We start from the raw sequence: 23,724 nt of genomic DNA on the forward strand, positions 1-23,724 counted from the left end.
TTTTGTTCGACGAGTCCCTTAAAGTCTCCAAATCACTTAAAATCTTTAAAATTAGCTTGACGTTTCGTTTTGACAAGTTGTGACATTTATTAAAATCCGTTCCCACAGGAGAAAATTCTCAAATTGTGACAGTGTCGAACAAAAAAAAATTAACCACCATAAGTAAAAATTTTAGATTGTTTTCAATAATATTTAGCTCTTTTCAACTAGGGTATTATTATGGACTAAGTATTGTGCTGAATTTAATCCATAATTTAAACAGTCAGTAACAACATTTAATTCCTGTTGCAAAAATTACAGCGCTTTACCTCTCCGTTTCTTTTCGGTATTTAGTTGGGTCATCGTAAAAGTAAATTCTGGTTTCCTTCATATTTAGTTAAAAGGGGGGTGTCAAACATCTCAGTTGGGTGTTAATAGTAATGTTATAACAATCTTAATCCCTTTGAAGTAGCCGACAAATACCAGACCCGAACGAACAGTTTTAGGAAATTGAGGTTCCTGGCACGATCCTTGTGAGCCAGTTTAAACATTTTGATTCTACTGTTGACAGCACTCTTTCTAAATGCATGTTATATCGGGTGTTCGTTTAAATTTCTCCTCAAAGTTGGCGTGGAAGTGTTGCTTGTGAACGCACCACTTATAGAGTAAAAACACAAACAACGCAGAAAAATTTAAATAAACACTCGATACATTCATGAAAACCTCTACTGTGAAAAAGCTGTTTAATTTTTCATTTTGCCGAAACGTTTGAGTTAATATTGTTGGTTATTAAGAGTGATTTGATTTTTTTTATTCGAGCGATAGACAAAAACTTGTCAATTTAGAAATGTCGATAAGAGCTGTCCGGCGATGGAATCGTAAATGGCCGTATTTATTTTAGTAATAAAGTGCTGGTTATTAATTAAGTTGAAATCTTAATAACCAATCTCCTGAAATATTAAAAAAGCCGCGTCGGACGGGCGACTTCATCCTTGTTTAGTTAACGGTGCTTAGACGGTGCCCCATCACCTTTTTCTACCACCACGCCTTATAATTACGACTTCCCGACTAAATGGGCTCGCTGTCAGCTCGCACCTTCATTTGTCTTTGGAGAGGACTGTGGCAGGCGCGATGGTTATCGTTAATGATGGTCGTGGAGTCGTCTCTCTTGCACCTACAAGCATTAACGACCGCTAACGATGACGACCACATCGTTCCAACCGTTCATAAAAATAACTCAAACGTTACGGGGCTAATTCACGTCCGAAAAAAAGGGGCAATCTCTCGCAAACTTGTAACCGTAACTATTTAATGAAGGAAAAAATAGTGAAATAAATTATGAAGTGCACCGATCTGATAAAATTTGAAAAACGGACTGATGGAGAATCGATGACGTTCCAATGAAATCACTCTCCAGTGCGCTACTGTCCTCCATGATTTATGAGTGCACACGGAGAAGTGATGGCTGTCTGGGTAATATTCTGACAGGGAATGCGTGCACGTCAGGTTTCCAATTTTTGACAGGCCGTAATTATGTATTTAATTAACGCGCGAACCTCACCTGCCATCAGTTGTTTCAGCTCGGTCCGAAGGAATTTATTAAAATGTCTACTATTCCAGTGTTTCTCAAATTTATTCCTGTTTGACGTTTCGGTAACACGTAACAGACGTGTTAATTATGTTTTCGGTAGGCTGCACACATATGCGTTCGTGGCTTTCGTATCTGGATGAGTAAAAGTAGAAATGTTAACAACATTAGTAAGATTAATTATAATACTAATACAGCAGCGAGAAATTATACTGAAATTGAAATATGTATGTAGGTAAATTAGAAAATGCTATTTATTAAAAAATTTAGTTACCTAATTTTTCTACACAAAAAAAAAACATTTTAAACATATACATAATCCATATTAATATCACATCTTGCACATTTTCTACACCTAATCATTATTCTTGTCAAACTTCTAGCAGCAGATGTTAGGGCACTTATTGTTTTCACCCTATGGATTTATTTATGTTAAATAATAATATTTACACAAAGTGCAAAATGATATAACTATGAGTTTCACATTTTTTCAAAAAAATATTTCCAACAAATATGTATCGGGTGTTCATTTAAATTTGCGCTCAAAGTTGGCATTGAAGAGTCGATTCTGAACGCGCTACGGATTACCCATCACGGATCAGCTATTTAATCTTACGTTTTTACACCAGTGGTGCGTTCACAATTGATTCTGCAACGCCAACTTTGACTGGAAATTTAAATGAACACCCGATACAATATGGTGTACATAGATTTACTACTAACAAATTTTTCTCACATAAAGTCTGTGCCTCCAAAATCACGTGTTCTGATAATTGCGTTTCTGTATTGTAAGAAAAAACAATAAAATAATTTATGGCAAAATGATATAATTTGTCAACAAAGCGATCATTTATCTTCTTGAAGCCTCTGATTGACAGCTGCATTATAAATGTGAACCGAACTAGCCCGATTCCAGGGTACCGATACTTGTTATATCAAGAAATCCCATTGTCACATAATTTACCACCATTTTGTAAGTAAATGTGTATTAATTTGACTGAAACCCCATAGATCAGAGTAAAACCAGAAACTTGAAAATTTAATAGATTTCGTTTAATATGTGGCTTTCTCTAATGACAAAAAAAAAAAAAATCCTAATGATTAACCAGTTACTTATACCAAATTTGATTGAAGTTTTTAATTAAAAATTGTGATTTTAAAGGTGGAAGCAAAATTTGAAGGAATATGGTACCTCCCTACAGTGATGATTTTATGAGTAAATTAATATGTAAAAAGATGTACCATATCCATCAATATTTTTATTTAAAACCTATCTTCAGAATAAAAATTTCATATTTTCTGATTACATATAATGTATTCCAACTTTAAAAAAACGATGCTTGGCCATGACAATCTGACAGATTTCATCCTGTATATCTGAATAAAAGTTTGGTTAGGAATTTTGAAAATTTTGAAGGCACAGTGTTGCCATATTTATGTTTCGCTTTTTTGCGAATTGATTGAAACTGTATTACAAGAAATTAATAGAGAACCCAGCATTTTTTATTAAGAATAGCAATTGAAAAAAAAGACAAATCAAAATGTAAACATCTGGTGGAGGCTTTAGTCGTTGAATGATTTTCAAGAACGCTTGCTTTAGTTTAACAAGCAGAAAACGGATAAGTTCTCCACTTTTTTTAAAAGACATCTACACTTTAACCTCCTCCATTATTTCATCTTCAGAATTATCTTCATCATTAGATTCCGAATCATCTTCTAATGTTTAGCCCACGAATAATTTCGGTCAGATCTCTTTTAAAAAATTGTTCCACTTTTCTGATTTTCCTCTTTTTGTAGTTCTAGTATCCTCCAGACCCTTTTTTGTAATTATGCAATACCTATATAACAGATCTTCCCACCTATAAATTAATTATACAGTTCAGGATTTCATCAAATACAAATTCATTGTTCTCACATTGAAGATATCCATCAATCTGTTAATAATCGCATCATTACTTAAATCGGGCCTATCTCGTTTAAAATGTGTCTAGCCGTTCAACACACTAGGTTTTGTCTCGACAAACACAACTTTTGGCATTATGTACTTGTAGTAAACCCTTTAAATTATTACTTTGTGTTGTCTAATTTAAAATAAATTAGAAAAACGTCAAAATGACATTTATTGATAACTTTATTTACTTTTTGTTTTAGAATCATCTTGCAAAATAGCACTTCAAATTTAGTTACAAAAGATCTACAACCAAAATGAAATGAAATATAACTACTACTTTCCTCAGTACTGCCAATTTAACAAAATTAAAGCATGGCAACCTATCGTTTTTTTAAAGATGGAATAGATTATAGTTACAAAATATTGTTACTCTTCTTCAACTGCGTATTTATTCTTGAAAAGAACAGTTTTTGTTCCTACACTTTTCGACTGAATTAGGTTTAGTGGTGCTGTCCTTTAATCTGAAAACATTAGGCCGTGGATTAGAGATTAAATTTCTTTCCACCATTCGACACCTAAATACTCCAGGGCCAGTTTACAGAAGCGAAATTAAGTTAATCGTAATCAAATGCGAGATTAACTGAACACATGATCAGATTGAACCAATCAAAGAGTCGGATTCATGGGTTAATCGTGCATAAAAATTTAATTCGAATTAAATATTTAATTTTCTTGCTATAAACTGGCCCAAAATCTTGCGAAATTTATTGTAATAACAATTATTTCAACGCCCAACGCACTTCTTTCCTCTTATGAAGACTCGGTTATCATCTTTTATGATTTTTCTATTTATGCATTGTGCCCATGTGAAAGAATCTTTAAAATGGCAGTCGTTTTCCTTATTAATTTCCTTAATTATTTTTTCACAATTTTTTCTACATTTCTGCAGATTTCTTAAAGTAAAGACATTTCTGTATTATTCTAAAGAACTTTTCGAAACAGTGTTACATTTTTCACAATGGATTTGTATCAACCGTATTTCGAGTGTTGGTCAGTAGGGTTAGTTCACCTTTTGCTATAAATTTGTAAAATGTACCTGAACCGTTAAACAGTTAAACAACCATTCATGGGGGACGAATTTTTGTTAGTTGTAAATTTTATATTTCCAATGCCTTTGTCGGCACCATAATCCTTAAAAGTGGTAAGTAGTACTCAAAAGAAATTTGCCGATCTTCTTTGTAATTGTCGCCGCGTCCGTTAGATAGATAACACAGGTATACAAGTGTATAACAAAAGTTCATGGGGAAAAAGGTTGCAAGGAAACACTCGTTGGACATTTTTGAAAATTCCAGTTAAAATCAGGGAATACGTAAATTAATGAATTTGATGTTAGCAAATTTCAAATTGAAAGAGACCAAATTAATGTTCACTAGGTTAATGGACTTTTATTAGCATTCTCAAATGTTTGTCAAATGTGTGTAATCAAGGGGCGAGAATTGCAAATTAGAAACTAAACGCTTTATCATGGAAAATATCTAAATACATTTATAATTAGATTTACTACTACAGCAGACTACTAAAATAGTAATCAGTGAGGACTTTTTTTAACATTTCAACATAATGTTTCGTTTTTTCAAAATGAAAATCTAGTCTATTTAAATTATAAACACTGTTCAGGTTGTTTTGGGATACTGGGAGGCCATGATTTATTTTTTAACATTGGACACACTACTTGATTTGGGCATGGGTCACTTGCGCGCCGCGGTCAGAAAAATCTACGGGTGGGCTTAATCCTACAGGACAGTTGCGCGCCAAGTAGTAATAGCCTTTTGGTCAGTAGCGCGCGGCGGTCAGGTTACCTGCGAATCGCACTTAGGTAACAGATTTATATAAAATACTGAAATGTTAGGGGAAATATTTATATTATTTCTTGCTATATTGGTAACAAACACTTTTTACAAAATCAAATCGGTAAATAGCATTATTCTTACATGTAGAACTTAATTAAATTGGTTACATATTTGTAACGCTTCCTATACATATTTCGAATTTTATTTATTGTATTTATCCACCCCCTGAAGATTTTCTCAAATTTTAGAATTCCACAAAACAACTCGACTTTACCTACAGATTTAACTAAGAATAGCAAAATGAAAAGAAACGTGCAATGCACAGGTAGTCCTACCTGTTTAACGGTATAGCTGTATTTTATTATCTTAATCCCTCATTTGCGGGCAAGTGTCCTGTACCTTTTGGGGCCGTCAAACTTCTAGCAAAGGGTAAACTGACCGCGGCGCGCTACTGACCAACACCCCTTGATTTCTATCACAAAAGTACCTGACGTGAAGATATAACCTATAAACCTCAAACTTAGAAAAACATAACCTAATTGACAGCTTTACTACCAAATTAAATGCAAAATTCCCATGGCCAACCAACGTGAATGCATTTTATATAAGATTTTGACACATTTTGGTAAACTCCGTACGGTGATACGTTTTTAAATTCTAGTTCCAAAATATAAAGCAGTGAAAAATACTAAACTCTCCATGTCAATTGTTTCACGTTATGTAGAAAACCGTTGTATCCCTGCAGATTAATTCCCGCCACGCTACTCTCTGGGTCTGTCTTCTGTCAAAAAACGTACAATCTGTCAGAGTACGGAGTATACTACAGAATTAGATATAGATGTTTTATTTTATACATACATATATTATTTCAAAGCTAAGAACTAAGATCGAGCAAAAAAGTTTAAATGTGATTCAAAATTTGCATGGTAGTTGTTCCCAGTGAGTAAACGAAAAACGAATGACATTTTGGAGTATGTTGCTAAGTTTGGTGTCAAATTATTGACAGCTAAACACGACTGTTAGTTCAAAGAGGGGAGGCATTAAAATTGCAGACGAGAAAATTACAATAAGTCAACAATAAGTCAACTAAAAAGAAGGCAACGGAAAGAACCGGCTACAATCTGTGCCCTGTTACGCACCGTCACGAGTCATGAACCATGTTTTTGGCTCCAGAACACGAGTGCCAAACATTTTGGCAATTTTTTGAGTTCGAATTCTCGTTGAGTGCCGAAAGCCAGGTTTGGCGAGTCGCGTCAGTTATGGCGGCCGACATTTTCAGAACACCTGTGCGTCGAATGCCGCGACACACGGCGACATGGCGGAATGCGTCCGATTTACATTTTCGTGTGCGGCGGCCCTCATTTTGATTGCAGATGTCGATATTACCGATAACGTTTTGTGTGTATCGAGCCAGACAGTCTCATTATCGGAGGGGTATCCAACAAACCGACTGTGTCGGCTTTGCGGCCCTTTGATTGTTTATTCTCCGCGACTTCCATCACTGTCGACGAACGTTCAATAAATCAGAGTTTGCCATTGACGTTCGCCGGGAATTATTTATACTATTTCGCCGAGTTTGTCGTTGTTTTTTCCCGACGACGACCGCCGGTTCTAGCCAATTATTGGCGGTTTCTTTGGAGGAGGCTGAGAATGCGAATGCATGAATGAATGTATCCGATGCGAGCAGTACCAAAACGTGACCGCCCAGCGGTACTCACTCACTCTTAGACACCAGACTTTTTATTGCTGACGTTAATACCTCCGCCCTAACAATAATTTCGACGCGGCGCTTTATGAGATTGTCAAAAACAGAGTTGCCATTTTATGACTCGAACATAATCTTACTTACACATCCTTAAGTAATTTATTTCTTAGAGATCAAAGCTTTGAAAACTTAAATGTTCTCTTAATTCAAAGTGTCGTGAAGAATTACACCAATTACAAACTGACTTGGCGCCGCTTTTAGTTTCTGGATACAATCCAACCAACTTGCTCTTTACAAATACAACTCCAGTAAACATAATATATTCAAATTACTAAACGTTCCACTAATACCGACTCTTCTAATTTCATTAAAATCCTTCCAAGTAGTCGTACAAATCGAATTTCGTTTCGGAATTTATTAATAAATCTTGTTCGTTTTCGTGTTTCGTAACCGTACCAAACACGAAATTCACTTCACTTCTTCCGTACTTGCTTCAGTCGGAAAGGTAGGTACACATCATTAGACTCTACCTGTCAAATAAAATTTCAAACCGAGCAATAAAACCCGTTGGTACTTGTCAACTTTACAAGGATGAAGTAAACCAACCGACGCCTCTCCCCGCTAATCCACTTATCTTTGAATGTCCGTCAAATTGTGTACCCTTTTCGTCTGAAGATTGGATTAGACAAGTTTAACTCGCGATATTGTTATGATAATTCACAACCACTCCCTCGACTTTGTGACGACACAAAATTTCGTTTTATTATATGCAGCTGTCAAAAAATTCCTCTTATCGTCTCCCAACAAATACTAGATTATTATGTTTGCAATTGTAAATTTGTGCAAATAATGAAAAATATCCTGTTCGACTCAATACGTCATCCCAAATATTAGGGAATGGCCCGCACGTTTTTGTGAGACCAAATCAGGTGCGTCGAGAGGCCATTTTATTGCAGCTTTCAACGTCGTTTCCTTTGAAATTTACTACATAACCTCTACGTGATTTACCTTCGTACAGCCAATCGATTTACACTGTACATGCACGAATGTTAATCATGGGAGTGACTGTTTGATGTGGTCGCTTTCATCACCCTGTCTTCCATCAGTCTTCGATTCCTATTTAAATCATTTCAACAGTCTGTTAGCGCTCGTGTTTGTTATTGATTCCAGTGTTCGCAATGAGTTTCTGCATTATTTACGAAAATTAAAAAATAAACAATACAGACGAGAAAGCTTGGTACAAATTGATTCCAGTCCAGCGATAGGTATTACATTTATTAGTCGTACAATCGAAATTTGTAGGAAAAGTAGCGATGATGGAATAATCGGAAGTATGATGCGTGTCTCATTAAATTTACATCGTAACTGCGTGGGGCGGCATAAATGTGAATTAAGTTTTCTCCGGATGTCGTGTTGACGTTTGACAGGTCTAGTGATATTTGTTTTTGTGGAAGGTTATGTCGTGCCGAAACCGCTAATTGAAAGAAAAAGAACAATCTGTCAGGTGTCGTTAATTAATTATAACGTCCTGTTTTTATCGAAAGGATATAAAACAGCATTTAAATTAATTGAAAAAAATACACTTTACAACTCGTTATAAAGGAGGCAGACATTCATTCAAATGAGATATTATTTTTAAATTATGGAGCTAATTAACAGCGATTTCTAATGGGCTCGCTACGACTATTATTAATAGAAGCCGACGTGTTTATCGGCGAATCTGTCAGGCCGATGATGAAAGGCGTGAAATGATTTATGACGTTATTAGGTAATATCCTTGGTGGGAATTCGATTGTTCCTGCAAAGGCATCGGCTAATTAGCCTGGATGGTTGGACGTTTTCTGATATTGGTGGCGTTCAACAGATGAGATCGTAGATGACACAGGTATAACATGCATTCTGACAAGTTTATAAAAGTTATGACAGCTGTAGCGACCGGGACCATAAAATAAATAAAGCCCGGCCATAACCCAGGCGTATTTTATGGTCGGCAGGTTCTAATAACTTGGCAGCGAGAGGCGGTATCGTCCATCCGTCATCATTGTTCCTTTCGTATTTGTTGTTCTTTTCCGTGTTCCGTACGCTACTGATTGCGGCCGAGGCACTTGGGCGGCTAACATCAAAGCGTCCAGAGGGTCTGTCGTCGTCACCAGCTTCATGGGTGGTAGAAGCCGACAGGCCAGAAACGTGGCTGTATTAGCGCTTTGTCATGCTACGACTTTCAGCGGGGCTGCAAGGACCTGGTGGGGCTGCCAAACATGCGCACTTGGTTCTTGAGTGGAGAGCGGAGCTCTGTTGTCTGTCGACTTTCATACCAGAGTCGTCCGTCGTGTGAAAGCTAGTTTGCGCTCGAGTGTTCTCAGTTTATTTAAACGTGTAACTGTTTTTCCGCACCGTCAACGTGCATCTGTTCCAAATGGTTGTCCTGGAGGGCGGAGGAATGCTGTCCACTTCCGGAAATCAATATTTACAACCGGATTATCTCTCACCGTTACCCACAACGGTAAGTTGTTCTTCGCTGGTCCGTCGTCCAGGATTTAACAATTTTTTTTTCGATTTACAGCTGGATGCCAAGAAAAGTCCGCTCGCTCTTCTCGCGCAGACTTGCAGCCAGATCGGTGCGGACACGCCGTCGTCCAAGCCTTTGATTTCTCCACTGGAGAAGCCGAAGAAAACCCAAGAAAATGCGACTCGCTCACCGCCGGTGAAGAACGAAAAGTCCACACAGAGGAGCACACCGACCGAGAACAAGCTCGCGTTTAAACCCTACGAAAACAACGTCGTCACCAAGAAGAACGAAGAAAACCGACCCAGCTCCAAGTCCGGGTCGACACCGCACACCACCACCGAGGAGAAGAAGTCGGAGAGTCAAAGTCCGGAGCGAAAATCGGTGTCGCCCGCGACCAGCACCGCAGCCACTCCTGCCCCGGAAACGGGAAAAACTTCGCCAGGATCTGGCGAGCACAAATCGTCGACGCCGTCGGCTCGCGGAGCCAGCCCCATAATCAGGTCCGGTCTGGAAATTTTGCAAGGCCATCCGAAAGATACACCACTGGGAGCCTACAAGCACAGTTCCTTGTCGTCCGGTTTGTCGTCGGGACTGAACGGTCCTCTGGGATCGCTGTGCTGCCCTCCCGGCCTGGAGCACACGAATCCAGCCTTCCGGCCTCCGTTTCCTGGCGCCCCGTTCTCTCACCATCACGCCGCCATGCTCGCCGCCGGTTACCCAGGTGCCACCCCCGGACCGTATTTAAGTTACGCGCGTGTCAAAACTCCGTCAGGTGGTGAAGCTTTAGTTCCAGTGTGTAAAGACCCCTATTGCACCAGTTGCCAATTCAGCATGCACAATCAGCAGTTGTTGATGAGCGGCGCGTCCGGACCCTGTCCGAGCGGTTGCACGCAATGCGACCACCAGAAGTATAATCTGGCGATGGCGATGTCGCTGGTACCACCAGGCCCGGTACCACCGTCGTCACTAGCGTACCCCCAGCTGGGCCGGCCGTACGTGTGTAACTGGATAGCGGGCGATACTTACTGCGGGAAGAGATTCGTCACGTCCGAAGAACTGCTGCAGCATCTCAGGACGCACACCAGCGGATCTGACGGAGCGGCCGCGGTCACGTCGTCGGCGTCGCCTTTGCTTAATCCGCATTCGTTATTTTCGTCGGCGGCGTCGTTGCACAGGCCAGGCTATCCCAATCCTCCGTTGAGTCCGCTGTCTGCAGCGAGGTACCACCCTTACGGGAAACCAACATTGCCGACTTCTTTGGGGGCCTCGCCTTACAGTGCGTTCAATCCGACGGCCCTCGGAGCGTACTACTCGCCGTACTCCGTCTACGGACAGCGTCTCGGCGCCGCAGCTGTGCATCCATAGTGATATAGGTAGTAATTTACTCATCATGTTTTGACTGGACAGCATTGCGTCTGTATCGGTCTGTTTGCTCCACTGTGATAATGTGTAAATAGTTGTCGAAGCTGAAGCTGATTTAAAATTAAGTGCAATCTGAAGCGGACTTAATCATAGGGCAATAAATTATGAAACAGTCCAATTTCTTTCTAAGTTATTCTCCCGTTCAACAATACTTATCTTTAAATAATTCAATAAAAATATTTGTATAGACTTGTAAGTATTTAATGTTGAGTTTCGATATTGCTTTAATAAAATGTTTGTAGAATCACTCTTGCTTGTTATTTCATTTCGTTTTCGTGGGGGGAGGGCGCAGGTGAGTCGTCGACGACTATGGCAGATGGGTGTGAAAGCCGCAATGATGGATTGCCGGCAAGTGACCTTCCCTTGGCATCTCCAATCTCTTGTGTATGATGGATCACCTGAGCACGTCACGAGCTCATTCATCATCATGTCTTGAGGGTGACGGGCTCGCACGCCACTGCCTACTAATTGAAACTCGCACATTTCGAAATATCCCTCTCACCAATAAATACATTATCGTGTGTCTGCACGGTTTGTTTTCGTACAGATAACAAACCGTAAAACGTTCATCAAACGTCTATATTTCTTTCGAGCGCAGACGTTCGCGCAGAAGACGTGTTGTTACGGCCGTTTAAGAGGGTAAGTTGAAAGATTTAGACGGTAACAGGTGTCGTTTAAATGAGCGAGATGTTGCGAGTCGAAATAAACATCGAGTGGCGGCCAAGAGGGAGATTTTTCTCCGCAAAAGCAAAAAATAACAACGGAGCACGTCGGATAACTATTTGACGGTTAGAATCCGAAGAGATTATTATTACTCGGTGTAACTGATTGACAATGGCAGTTCATACTTGTTCTGGGACTTGTGCCAAATGAGCAAAGTGAGTGACAAGATCTGTTGGCATTTGCTGAAGTGGGTGGCGCTTGTCCAAAATAAACTCCAAGAAGTCAGATTTTTCAAGAAATGTTTTGTATTTCAAAGACAAGGTCTCTTGTCACGACCACCACAAAATTACTTCCAAAACTGACAGTTTTCGAGGGATTCTCTTACTTCTTTGTACGATTCAAAACGTACTTTGATTTTTCTTATCCGTATTTCTGAAGCAGGTTACGACGCTCGTAATAACACAAATGCAAAAGTAGGATGATTTATGACTGGTATTATGGTACAGTTTATTGATGTTTAATTTATTGCTTTATTTTATGAACAGTACCGATTCTGAAAACTTTCCTATAGCAAAACATGAATCCCTTTTCTCAGACGTACAGAGTCAAAATATATTTCAAAACATTACCTTTATTGGTCTCGATATGCGGATTTAACGATTACTTGTGAAATGAGATTTTTACCGAAAAAATACATTTTTATCGACGGACTGACTGATTGATTTCGATTATTTACGAATACCTACATTATTTACTCCAAGTACAAATGTGCAATTTGTCTTGCAGTTTTTAATCTTTAGTTTTTGACGTTTCACGAGTGTGAGGAATTAAGATATTTGTTTTTGCTTTTTATCAAGATAAGCAAACTAGGGTATTATGCGAGGCGATTTTTTTCTTTATTTAAAATTACACTGTGCCACTTGCACCAGAACGTAAACACCTCAAAAAAATTGTGTAGATCCTTGTTACAATTTCAATTCCATTCTAACAAGCGACTTTGTTGTTTTCATATTTTTAACGAGAAAAATTTATTTTTGAAACATTGGGATCAATATCAAATCCCATTGTAAATTACTTTGCTTTGCTAATTCAGTTGTCACTCATTTGTCAACAATTTTAAACGCAAACCAAAAATAATTAATTTAGATTTTAAACACAAAAATTCTGTTTTTTTTAACTAAATGAAATGTAATTTCCACAATCACCGAACTGATACATTATTTAATTTTTGGTGATGAAATTTAAGCTTAACCGAGATTGACACGGAATCAGTTATTGTCACTAGAGTGCTATCTAAATTGTTTATTGTTATAATAATTTGCTTTTTTAAAATAATAATCAGTTTCAACACAAATTTTATTGCGTAATTTATGACTCATGCCCTTCATTATTAACTGTGGTATTGTTTCTGTTTATTTTACCAAATTTGAATTCAACCATCAATAAAAAAATAATCAACTATAGAATTAAAATTAATAATTTTATTAGTTAGAGATGACTCTTCTCTTGATTGCCTACGTATTATTTTAATGCCTCATTTGGAATTAAGTACATATATACAGGGTGTATCTAAAATGCGTGTGTTAATTTTAACACGTAGCAGAACTTGTTAAATGAAACGTTTTTTCTATTTGAATTTTTTACGAAAAACCTTCACAAATTGATTTAAAATTTGGAATAAATTAGTCATCAAAATGTATACCCGCCTATGGTTAAGGGTGAACATTTTCTGTTGCTATAGAAACTGAGTCTTAATTAAAATTAAAATTCTCATGGTTACAAAATAATAGAGACCAGGTAGTCACACAAAACGACTCGTTTGATAAAAATTGGGGGGCAAAAATTTTGGAAAACTTTTGCGAATTTTGCAAAATAATGTGGGAATTGTTGCAGGAAGAGAATTTAAAAAATTTCATTTACCTGCTGGAAAAAATTGGATAAACTGAGGAAGTAAGTCAATTTCGAAATGTTTAATGGATAAATTTCTCACGAAATCCTAAATCCGTCCAGCGCGTTTGATAACATAAACGCCGATGTAGAATAATTACGTGCTGAAACTTTTTATTGCACCATTGAAAGCAAGATCAAGTAGTTTTCCGGCGCGAACAAAAATATGTTATTAATAACGTAATAAACATTTTTAACTTATTCGATATCCGGTCGTTGATTTTTTTATACGACGATTTTCCTGAATCGGTTCAATAAATTCTCAAAGAAAAACCTCGGTGTCTGCGTAACAAAAGTTACGAGTCGCACATGAGTTATTTTAATGTAATTATTACGAAGATTATCATGAAGAACATAGCTGTTGGAGTAACAACCATGCCATTATCAACAACGACCATCAGTTAGAAAGAGCGGCCGTCAAAGAGCGCGCTGTAACAGCATAATGATGGCCTATCATCCAATTACTTGCTATCATCAATTCTAGCCAAACTGGTTATGGGCTACTCTTCATGAAGAGCTCCTGTCATTAATCATGAGCCAGTGGCGACTCCAGGTATGGCTCGACGTCACACGGACCGCCATGGGCGGCTCATAAAACTGGGCTCTAATTTTCTCAAAGCACGTATACAGTTCTAATGACATTTACGGCGCTTATGTAAAACGAATATGTTAAGTTTTTTATTGGTTTCCTGACATTATCGCACTGGTATTAAATGTTCGCTTTTTTATGGTCACCATTACCGTGGAACTAGTTTCTGCATACATGCATGTCTGAATTTTTCTAGACGCGAGAACGACAACCATTGCGGTTAACGTAATGCCCATGGGAGCGAGCAATTCTTTTAATATTAAAAAAAAACGAAAAACTGCCTGTCTGTATTTTTTATTTCAATATTCTCTATTGCGCAGTTCATTTTTAACGAAACGTTAGTGGCGAAAGAGGCCAGGGTTCAACTGGAATTTATAAAATTTAGTTCAACAGCACTCACATTTATAGAGTTCAGTAGGGAAAAAAGTGATTGGCATGTAATTAAGTGTTGGTAATTGGGTGTAATTTATTAAATGTAAAAAATTCTTACAGACAATAACAAGTACAAGCAGGTTTGAGTAATTGAGTAATTAAAATAATAAATAACTCAAAATGTACTATTACAAAATGAACTGTCGCTTCATTTTTATCTCTTGTATGATTATAAAAAAGCCCTGCTTAAGATTTAATGATCTTCACAAATATTTGCGGAAGTTCTTAGGGTATTAGTTTTCCATAAACAATTTACGGTAAATAAATCTTTCTGTAGTGTCATATGTATTTTTAGCAAGTAACAATCACGTGGAAGCATTACAGTCATAATTTAGGCTTTTTTGTTGTATGTGAAGGCATTAGAAAAGCCTCTAATCAAACTCGCCGTAATCTCCAACAGCTAGGTTGGTCATTATGAAAGAAAAATTCCATGTGCGACTGTTGAGTTAAGCGGAACGCGCATAATTCATTGGCTGTCATAAAAGTCTAGAGACTCGCGACTTTAAATTATTTATGAAAAGTGAACTGTTGAGCAGAGATTTACAGTTGTTTTCCTGTAAGATTTGTTTAACACAGCAATAAACATTGCGAAAGACTTTCAGTTCGTCTACCTTTTACTTGTTGTGACTGACATGCTAAAGTTTATTTATGTTCTTCAGGATCAAAAGGCGAATGTTTTATGTTATAATTTATGAGTAATTAGTGTTGTGAATGCGCTGGCGTAGGCTCAACTTAAATAATTATGTTTAATGTGGGCTTACGAGATATAATTCTTCAGAAAAGCTCTTAACTACCTACCATTTATGTTTTATATGGGAAAATTTTAATTGCTAATTGTAAAAGAAAATTTAATTTATTGCACACACAATTCTCGGCTTATTTACGACCTTATCGCGGACATCTTAATTCCGCCCCTCGCCATCGTACACCAATTTCATATAATGTAAAACTGGCTTCATGCATGACTTTCGAACACACAATGCAAGCACGAGCATTTCACCAGTCTGACCTAAAAACTCGACAAAATTCAGATTTTATTTATTGTTGCAGGAACGAGAAGAGAAAGAAGTGAGTCGGAGGCGTTATGTGTACTCGCTAACGGCTGGATTTCCAGGTCTCGAAGAGTGTGTTTTCTTGATGCCGTTCCTGCGAATAAAACGAGCTTTTATTGCTCCACAATCCATGGACGATTAGACATCGAATCCTGCTTTCCGCCAGCACTAGCAACAAATCCCCAATAATTCATGCATGGCACCAATAAAACCGGCTCGCAGCATAATAAAGTCGGTGTAAAAGTCGATTCTGTGAGATCGTTTAGTAAATTTGTGCGTACATTCTATCAGGAATAAAGTGGATCCCAGTGGCGGGGAAGCGACTAGCAACCCTGATGGGAAGCTCAGATAAACCGTCAAGAGTGTCACATGCCATCAAGAGTCTAATCTAAATCGCATTACCACCACCGCGTGCGCGTTTTCTTATTCTTCTTCGCTCCTTCGAGTCCGCCCTGACACTCTCTCTTCCACGATTACATATTGATTTATTACATTATCTTACTTCCTCGGGCACATACACGAAACTTGATGGAAAAGAACATTAACGTTTTAACGTTTTGCAACAGGCAACCGTTGAGGTACAGGCTTCTGGTTTTAGAAAAGCTTCAATAAATTATCTCGCTGCCTTCTAATGCCGCTGCGAAATCATTTACATGTGTTACTTCCGCACCAGGAATCGTAAATACTTCATGGAGGCGGGTTCGGCAAGCGTCGTATTCTTCAGCTGGATGCGTGCCAGAACGTCATTATTCTTTTACTCAAATTTTTAAATATTTAACAATGTGAGAGGACTAAATGGTTTGCTGGTGGTTTCTGGATTTCCTGTGGAAAGCACCGACCGAAACGTTATGCTACTTTTTTATAATTTACGCGGCGGTTGGGAAATCCTCACGGGATAAATTATAACAAGGTTTTGACCACTGTTGGGAAAGAAACTGGCACTGGGATTGGAAAGGTCGAATTGAGGTATAATAAAAGTGATGCAGCAGACACTCACAGGAATCGTGACTATAACTTACCAAAGACGAACGAAGGAGATCCACTCATCAAATCTCAAACAATTCATACAATTTTTATTTTTATCGGGTTTAAGTGTTTCCCCTTTCTTTTGTGTTTGTGCCAAAAATGTAAATTACACATGTCTTTCCTTTATTTTCACAAACGTTCACCAAGACTTTGATGCATACATATTTCTAAAATTATTACCACTTGCTGAAACGCAAGTTTCGACATGAGAGGTAAAAGTGTATCTCACGATGACTGATTTGACTTGCATCGAGACATACGTAGAGAGTACTCGAGAAAGTTTACTCAATATATTTAATTTATTTAGTGTTTTATAATAGGTATTTGTATATCAAGCTCGCGAAATCTTTCTACCGAGAGAAAATTTATGGTCGAGGCCGTTTGCGGCCGAGGCAGGACAATCTCGAGGACGTTAAACGATTTCGGACAAAAGGTGTACACAACATTTGTTGTTTCGCGGTTACACAAAAATAATATTTTTGGATGAAACTTGGACGTGGTTGTGGTTGCAATGCTACTTATGGTAAGTTACTGTACCGGTTATATAAAACACGATTTTAAATTGGCTGAAAAATCCGTCTGACAGATGCGGTTTTTGTGGTCATTACAGCCAGCAATTTGGTAAATTATAATATCCTTATAATAACTCGTGCACTCGATAAGTTGGCTCGGAATTATTTTGTGAAATTACTGACCCGGAGCCGTACTTAATTACTATATTTTCTGGTGTATTTTTGGCTTATTGCGAGCTGTTCTTGATTTTTTAATCGCGTGGGTCGTCAGACTTATCGGTTCTTATTAACTAATCGATTGTGTGCACTTATTAGAATCAATTATCTCAACGCTGGCAATTACTCTTTATTACCATCGCCACATAAATTGACAATAATTCACAGGAGATGTCTAATTACAATAATTAAATATATTACGCTTAATTATGGCAGTTGTGCAGCAAATTTTAATTAGCGCTCGCCTTAATTTATTATAAAATATTCTCGGGCCGCAGAAACAGACATATCAATTCAATTAATTATCCAAGCAATACCGGATAATAAACAAATTTATTGGCCACTAAATCTCGTCCTATCACTGGTAACCGTGAGCGGTCTCGATTTATTCCAATTAAAAACGCTATTAATATTTCAAAACTACTTAAAAACGCTCGGAGAGCCGGTCGTCCGCCATAAACAACGACTCACCTCGTCCCATTAGCAGAAAAGAATCGCGTTCGTTCTTCTGGCAGGACATCATCCTGGACGGACTCGGCGATGATATTACGTGCCGACATGAGAAATCCTGCTGCTGACGACATAATTATCGATCTGCTGCTGCTGCGTAATGTTGCACTGACGTGTACTTAACTAAATTACAACTTTAAAAACGCTAATGGCGCGCTGATTACGATGTGGCATTCCAACTTCTTTATTGATAAATTGTCAGCTTCTTTCTGAATGATAACTACTAGTTTTGCAATCCCAGGATCTCAACAGGAGGAACTCTTGTGACTAAACATTATGTTTGTTTTAGATGAGCGAATAAAATAAAGTAAGGAATTAGAAAGTACTTCCAGTTAAAAAAGTTCACGAAATGTTTAAAAACTTGGACCTTTTAAAATCAGGATCTATATTTTTTTTCTATTTCATAACGAATGACAACTAAAAGATAGGACCAGGCAGATTTTCTGGTAATTGAATTCAGATAAATTAGGTTAAAGCATATTTTTAGATGCATTTTTCAAATTGGAGACCGTCAGCAATTTTATTGAATGTCAAAATGACATCAAGATTGAAATTTTTTCTGGAGACTGAATTTGTGCAAAAGTTATAAAAAGCATGGTTACGAAGAAGGTTTATTGTTTATGGTCCACAAAGTAGACAGAAACTAGAAAATGCAAACAAGTTTGTCAACATGCATAACGTAAGTGCGTTTTGATACCTTTAAAAAAATCCTCATCTAGATCTGGCAAGCAGAAGGGTTCTTCCCATATACATACGTATAGCAGCCATGAAAACGCAGCTGGAGTATTGTTCTGCTACTTAATACAGTATATCTTGTCTCAGTTTTCCTTTTCGTTTTCCCTTGATGGCGCACTTTGAAAGTAGATTTGGTATAAAACTCTGCTGTTAGGTAAATGATGTCTACATGGCGAATAGTCTATCAAAAGCACTTTATCAGAATTACAAAAAATATTTAAATAACTTCTCCTGATGAGGTCATAGCACTATATTTGTGAGAGTGAACGCGGGAAACTTTATGTCTGCACAAGGTTTAAAAACAAACTTTTGAAATGCAAAAGATAGTTTTTCATTAGTCTGTCAACATTTTCTGCGTCTTATTGAAATAAGCATTATCGTATTCATTAATTATACAGGTCAACAATGAAAAACCTGTCTCAAAATCAAAAAGTAAATATGATCGACTTTTGGATGCTGATGACGGCAAAAATATTTTAAAAATTCCAGCACGTCCAGTTTTCAAAGAAAAAAATGTTTTGTTTGTTTGAATCTGGTACAAGGAGAGAGTAGACATTTTGGACGTTAAAACTGAGCTAAAACAAAAATTTTGCATCTATCCTCACTGCTCAAGTTTTTTGACTAAAAAAATATTTGCTGCAATTTCAAATTCATGTTTTATAGTTTTGTTGTCGATGGTATTTGTACAAAGAAACCTTGTCGAAATAACTAGATATTTACAAAAAAATTTGAAATGTCGACAAAAGACCGTATAAATTTATCTCAATGTTCAAGAAACAACAAAGAAATATAACGGAGTTTGTGCAAAAGTATACCTTATTCATTTTCTTATGATTATTGCCGATTTTAAATCAAAATTTATTTAGGTGTATGTCGTATTTTAACATTTTTTTTCCAAAACACTCTTACGTGATAAAGAAAAATTAAGTTCATATCTGAAATCAGCATCCTAAAAAAGACTTAAAAATCTTATTAAAACCAAAACAGGTTTTTATAAATCAAATTTTGCAGCACTGTGTTATTGCTGAGAAAATCCTGAAGAATAATGTGATACAAAAAGTCTCTGGGGTAGGGTAACACTGTAAATACCATGAGCGAACGAAATAAATATTGAAATTATTTGATGTCTAAAGGCTAAACAGGTCAGGTCAGGTCAGGTCAGGTCAGCTTATGATATCAGTAAAAATTTGTTAAATAATTTTTCCAAATCCCTTTTAACATTTATAGAGATTTGTTTTTCCGAAAACTTCTGATGGCCAGCTGTTTTTAGAATTGTCATTTTTAAATAAAGAAAAGAAATTTAAACAATTTGGAACTTCAACGAAAGCATTGTTAAACAATGAGAGTTACAGCCAGGGCACATATTACGTTCTTAACATTTCAAAACATAATTTGTTGAAGAGAAAGAAATGATATTTAAAGTTATTTGTACGTACATTATTCTTAGTCGTTAAAGAAACATGTTAGAGCATTCAGCTGGTAAACAAAGTAAAATTTTATTTGTATTTGCTACACTAAAATGATTTATTAAATTCCACACACGATGAGATTTATTTTGCAAGTTTTTAACAAATGAATCATCGTTTCCTTTGGAGACCACGACAATATTTGACTTTAATTTATTTTATACCAGCAAGATGTGATAATATTTAGCTTCGTCAGCTAATTCGCACATAAGGCCTGAGAATGTCCTTATTAGCAAATCTTCAAACTAGTGTAAGTCAAAATTATCTCTATTTGTTGTTTTTATATCGGGTGTTCATTTAAATTTATCCTCGTTAATCTAAAAACACAAACAAGGCAAAAAGTGAGGTTAGATTTAAACAGCTGATTCGTCGTGATGGGTTCACAATCGACCCTTCAACGCAACTTTGAGGATACATTTAAGTGAACACCCGATACAAATGATTTGAGAAGGAAAATTGTAAATTTTAAAATGTTTGATAAGAGAATGCAAACCATCAATAAACATTCAATTATTATTATTAAATTAATTAAGTTGAAAACTTCAATGTTTAGAGAATTGTTGTTAAAAATGTTTATATTAAAATCTTTCATAATTATAAAGACATAAGCAGAGCACACAGAATATTAAACAATAATGATATAGGGAACTTTGATTAAAAAAAGGTCGCATAATTAGAAGGACTCGATCCAACTATTGTAATTGACAATAAGATTTATTTAAAGTCCATTCAAAAATAAAAAACCACCAACGTCGCATTTTCCTCGTAATTACTATCGGCAACGCTGTCTAGTGTAAAATTTGGTGACACTTGTAATTTTGAGGTTAAATGTTTATTAAGTGTCTTGTTTTTCTGAGCATATTTAAGTAAAAATAATAAGAATCAATAAATAAATGAAACGTGCTGCTAATAAAACAATATGAACGAAATTCAAAGCAATTGAATTTTATTTTGAATCAAATAAATGTCATAATTTATAGTTACCAACATAGTATGAAAAAATATCTACCTAGGGTTTTTTAAATTTTACCAACCTAAAGCAACAGGTGGTGATTTTTTGATTTTTGAATGGACTTTAGATTCAGATGGACACAGTTCACACAGAATTTGACTTAGAAAAGTAGTCCGAGAAACAGAAATAAATTTTTTTTAAATAATTCAAACTGAACCTTTATCTCTTTCATTTCGGGTCTGCAAATGCCCTCAAATTTATTTGAATATGTTTATATCGATTTTGAAGTCTTAATAACATGAAGGAATTAATGACACGGAAGAGCAGTTTGGTGATGACTGGCTCGCAACTAATTTTGTGCTTGTTGGTCATGTGATCAGATTTTTTGTCTGAATGATTCTTTTGGTCGGAGGCGAACGGTAAAAGAGCCGAAATGGATGTTCTTCCACGTCAAAGGATGCTCCAAATTCAACATATCATTAGTCCACACTTTTACATTTACGTAATTGAAATTTATGGCCCTCTTTATCAAGTTTAATCAATCATAATTGCCGCATAGACATGTAAGAGTACATGCAACCAAACAACGGAACGGCGTGAAGACGAACGATCAAAGTGTCATGGTAATGAAGAGTAGTTGCATATAAATATTGATATTGATGTGTGAAGGGATGCGACCGACAGTTCCCTTGGTGCTCGCAACTTCGCGGCGGCCATTTGTTTCAATCTGCCAGACTTTAATGACTGCATTAGTCCATTGTCATCAAACATCAGGAGGTCACGCCTCGCTAACATTTCGACCCTTTCTGCTCATTTAATTTATGTGATAGCTCATTGCATAAACCGAACGGTTTACGACGTCGTCGATTTCCGCCGCGAAAACACTCACGTTCCCACACAACGTCTAACCCGTTCGGTGCAGGCAGGAAAGGGACTCGTTACCGATTAATTACCGGCATGGTGGCTCCTTCTGCAACCTAAATGTCGCCAAGATATGAATGCATAACAAATATCGAGATAAAAACAAGGTAGATGTTTCAAGACAGATCGTATAAAATTTAGCGTCAGATTGTTTTATGCTGAAAGAGGAATGAACGAATACAATAGTGGAAACATAGAAAGCATAGAGGAGGCGAGGTGAGTTAAGAGAAATGAAAATACAAACAAGAAACAAGTGTTGAAATGAAAAGAGAAATAGTACATGTTAGGAAAAAAGCAGTAATGGAATATTTACTCTATGTATTGTGGGTAGGAATAAGGTGTACATTAAAGGAACAATTCTAATAAACCAAAATACCGTTAGACCCAAAAAAATTTAGAGTTGGCAATTCGTTAAAATTTCAATTATCATATCAGTCTTAAAAGTTAGGTTAGTGATTTTGAGAACGTTGAAATCTTGATTTTCATAAAGGTGTGCATTATGTGTGACCTGTCGGTTGTAAAAGAATCATGAGGAGCTCCAATCGTATTTACAAACTAGAGTAAATGTTCGAAATGTCTGCCTTCAGCTTCCAAACATAATGCGACTCTCTTTGCTTCATGTTTTCAAATGACCTTCACAAAGTCGGGACATCAATTAAATTGCAGTTATCAGTAATTACTTGCATTAATTCGGGAATTACGCCAGGCCTGTTTTTGAACACGTTGTTTTTCAGGTATAACAAAATAATCAAGCAAGTTTTTGGTAAGTGCCTTGAAAGTCCGGAATTACAGTTATTATTGTAATTAATGACATCTGATGACAATTGAATTACATTTTTACGTGCTGCCAACTAAAGTGTATTAATCACGGCCATCTCGATTTATTTTCGATCACACGGTACTTAGTATCACTGATGAACTGAAGAAAGATTTTTAAATTTTAATATATTGATTGTGAACGCACCACTCGTCAATCTGCAAAGTAAAAACACAAACAACACAAAGAGTGAGGTTAAATTTAAACAGCAGATCCGTGATCCGTATTCCGTGGTGCGTTCACAAACGACTCTGCAGACATCCAGAATGAGTAGCATTGCAGAGTAGTCGTAGATTACCATGGAGGAAACTTATTTGTAAGGAACTTGTGGTATTATTTTCACTAGATCTGCCGAAATCCGAGAGATTCATCTTTAAAGTTAGATAATAATGTGGTACTAATTTTTCTTCTTTTAGTCAGTTCTTAAAATGCACATGGTTGAAAGTGTTTAAACCTACAATGAAGTGATAATTAGTTGGTAAAAATGGATTAGTCACTGAGTTAAACAGTTCGTCGTGACATTGTCATAACTTATCAGATGGGTTATGGTTTCTTGGTGTCCACGGAATAAGCGGACAATTGAAAATAATGAAATAATGGGGCAAGAAATGGGACTCCGTGTCCTGTACATGACGAAATTATGGTAATTATGGCGGCAGTTCAATTTCCTCGGCCGTCGTTATAAGAGATATCGATTTTATAATTGTAGATTGGAAGGGTAATTTAAACGATATTATCTACAGTTGGAGAGGGGCTTCTTGTAAACTTGAAAAAAAGCAGCCTCGAGGATATGTGGCGAGTACAATGGACGCGGCCACAAAATTACCGGGTCCGTCAATCCTTCACCCTGTGATTTACAATGTCGCTACTCCACCCGATAAATATTGCCTCCCCGCTGGAAACGTCACTCATGCATGCAACAGAGCCTGTGTGAGTGACGTG

The 23,724-nt window shown here is 36.9% G+C and overlaps 1 protein-coding gene across 1 annotated transcript; it reads left to right on the plus strand.

Annotated features, from left to right (window-relative positions):
• Positions 1–9,162: 9,162 nt before the first annotated feature.
• noc (no ocelli) lies at positions 9,163–11,191 on the plus strand. The gene is made up of 2 exons (XM_069053331.1): positions 9,163–9,516; positions 9,577–11,191. The coding sequence occupies exons 1-2, from the start codon at positions 9,430–9,432 to the stop codon at positions 10,885–10,887; spliced, it is 1,398 nt and encodes a 465-aa protein (XP_068909432.1). The 5' UTR covers positions 9,163–9,429; the 3' UTR covers positions 10,888–11,191.
• The last annotated feature ends 12,533 nt before the right edge of the window (positions 11,192–23,724 follow it).

This window comes from Tenebrio molitor, chromosome 7 (genome assembly GCF_963966145.1).
Source record: "Tenebrio molitor chromosome 7, icTenMoli1.1, whole genome shotgun sequence".
Taxonomy (NCBI): Eukaryota; Metazoa; Arthropoda; class Insecta; order Coleoptera; family Tenebrionidae; genus Tenebrio; species Tenebrio molitor.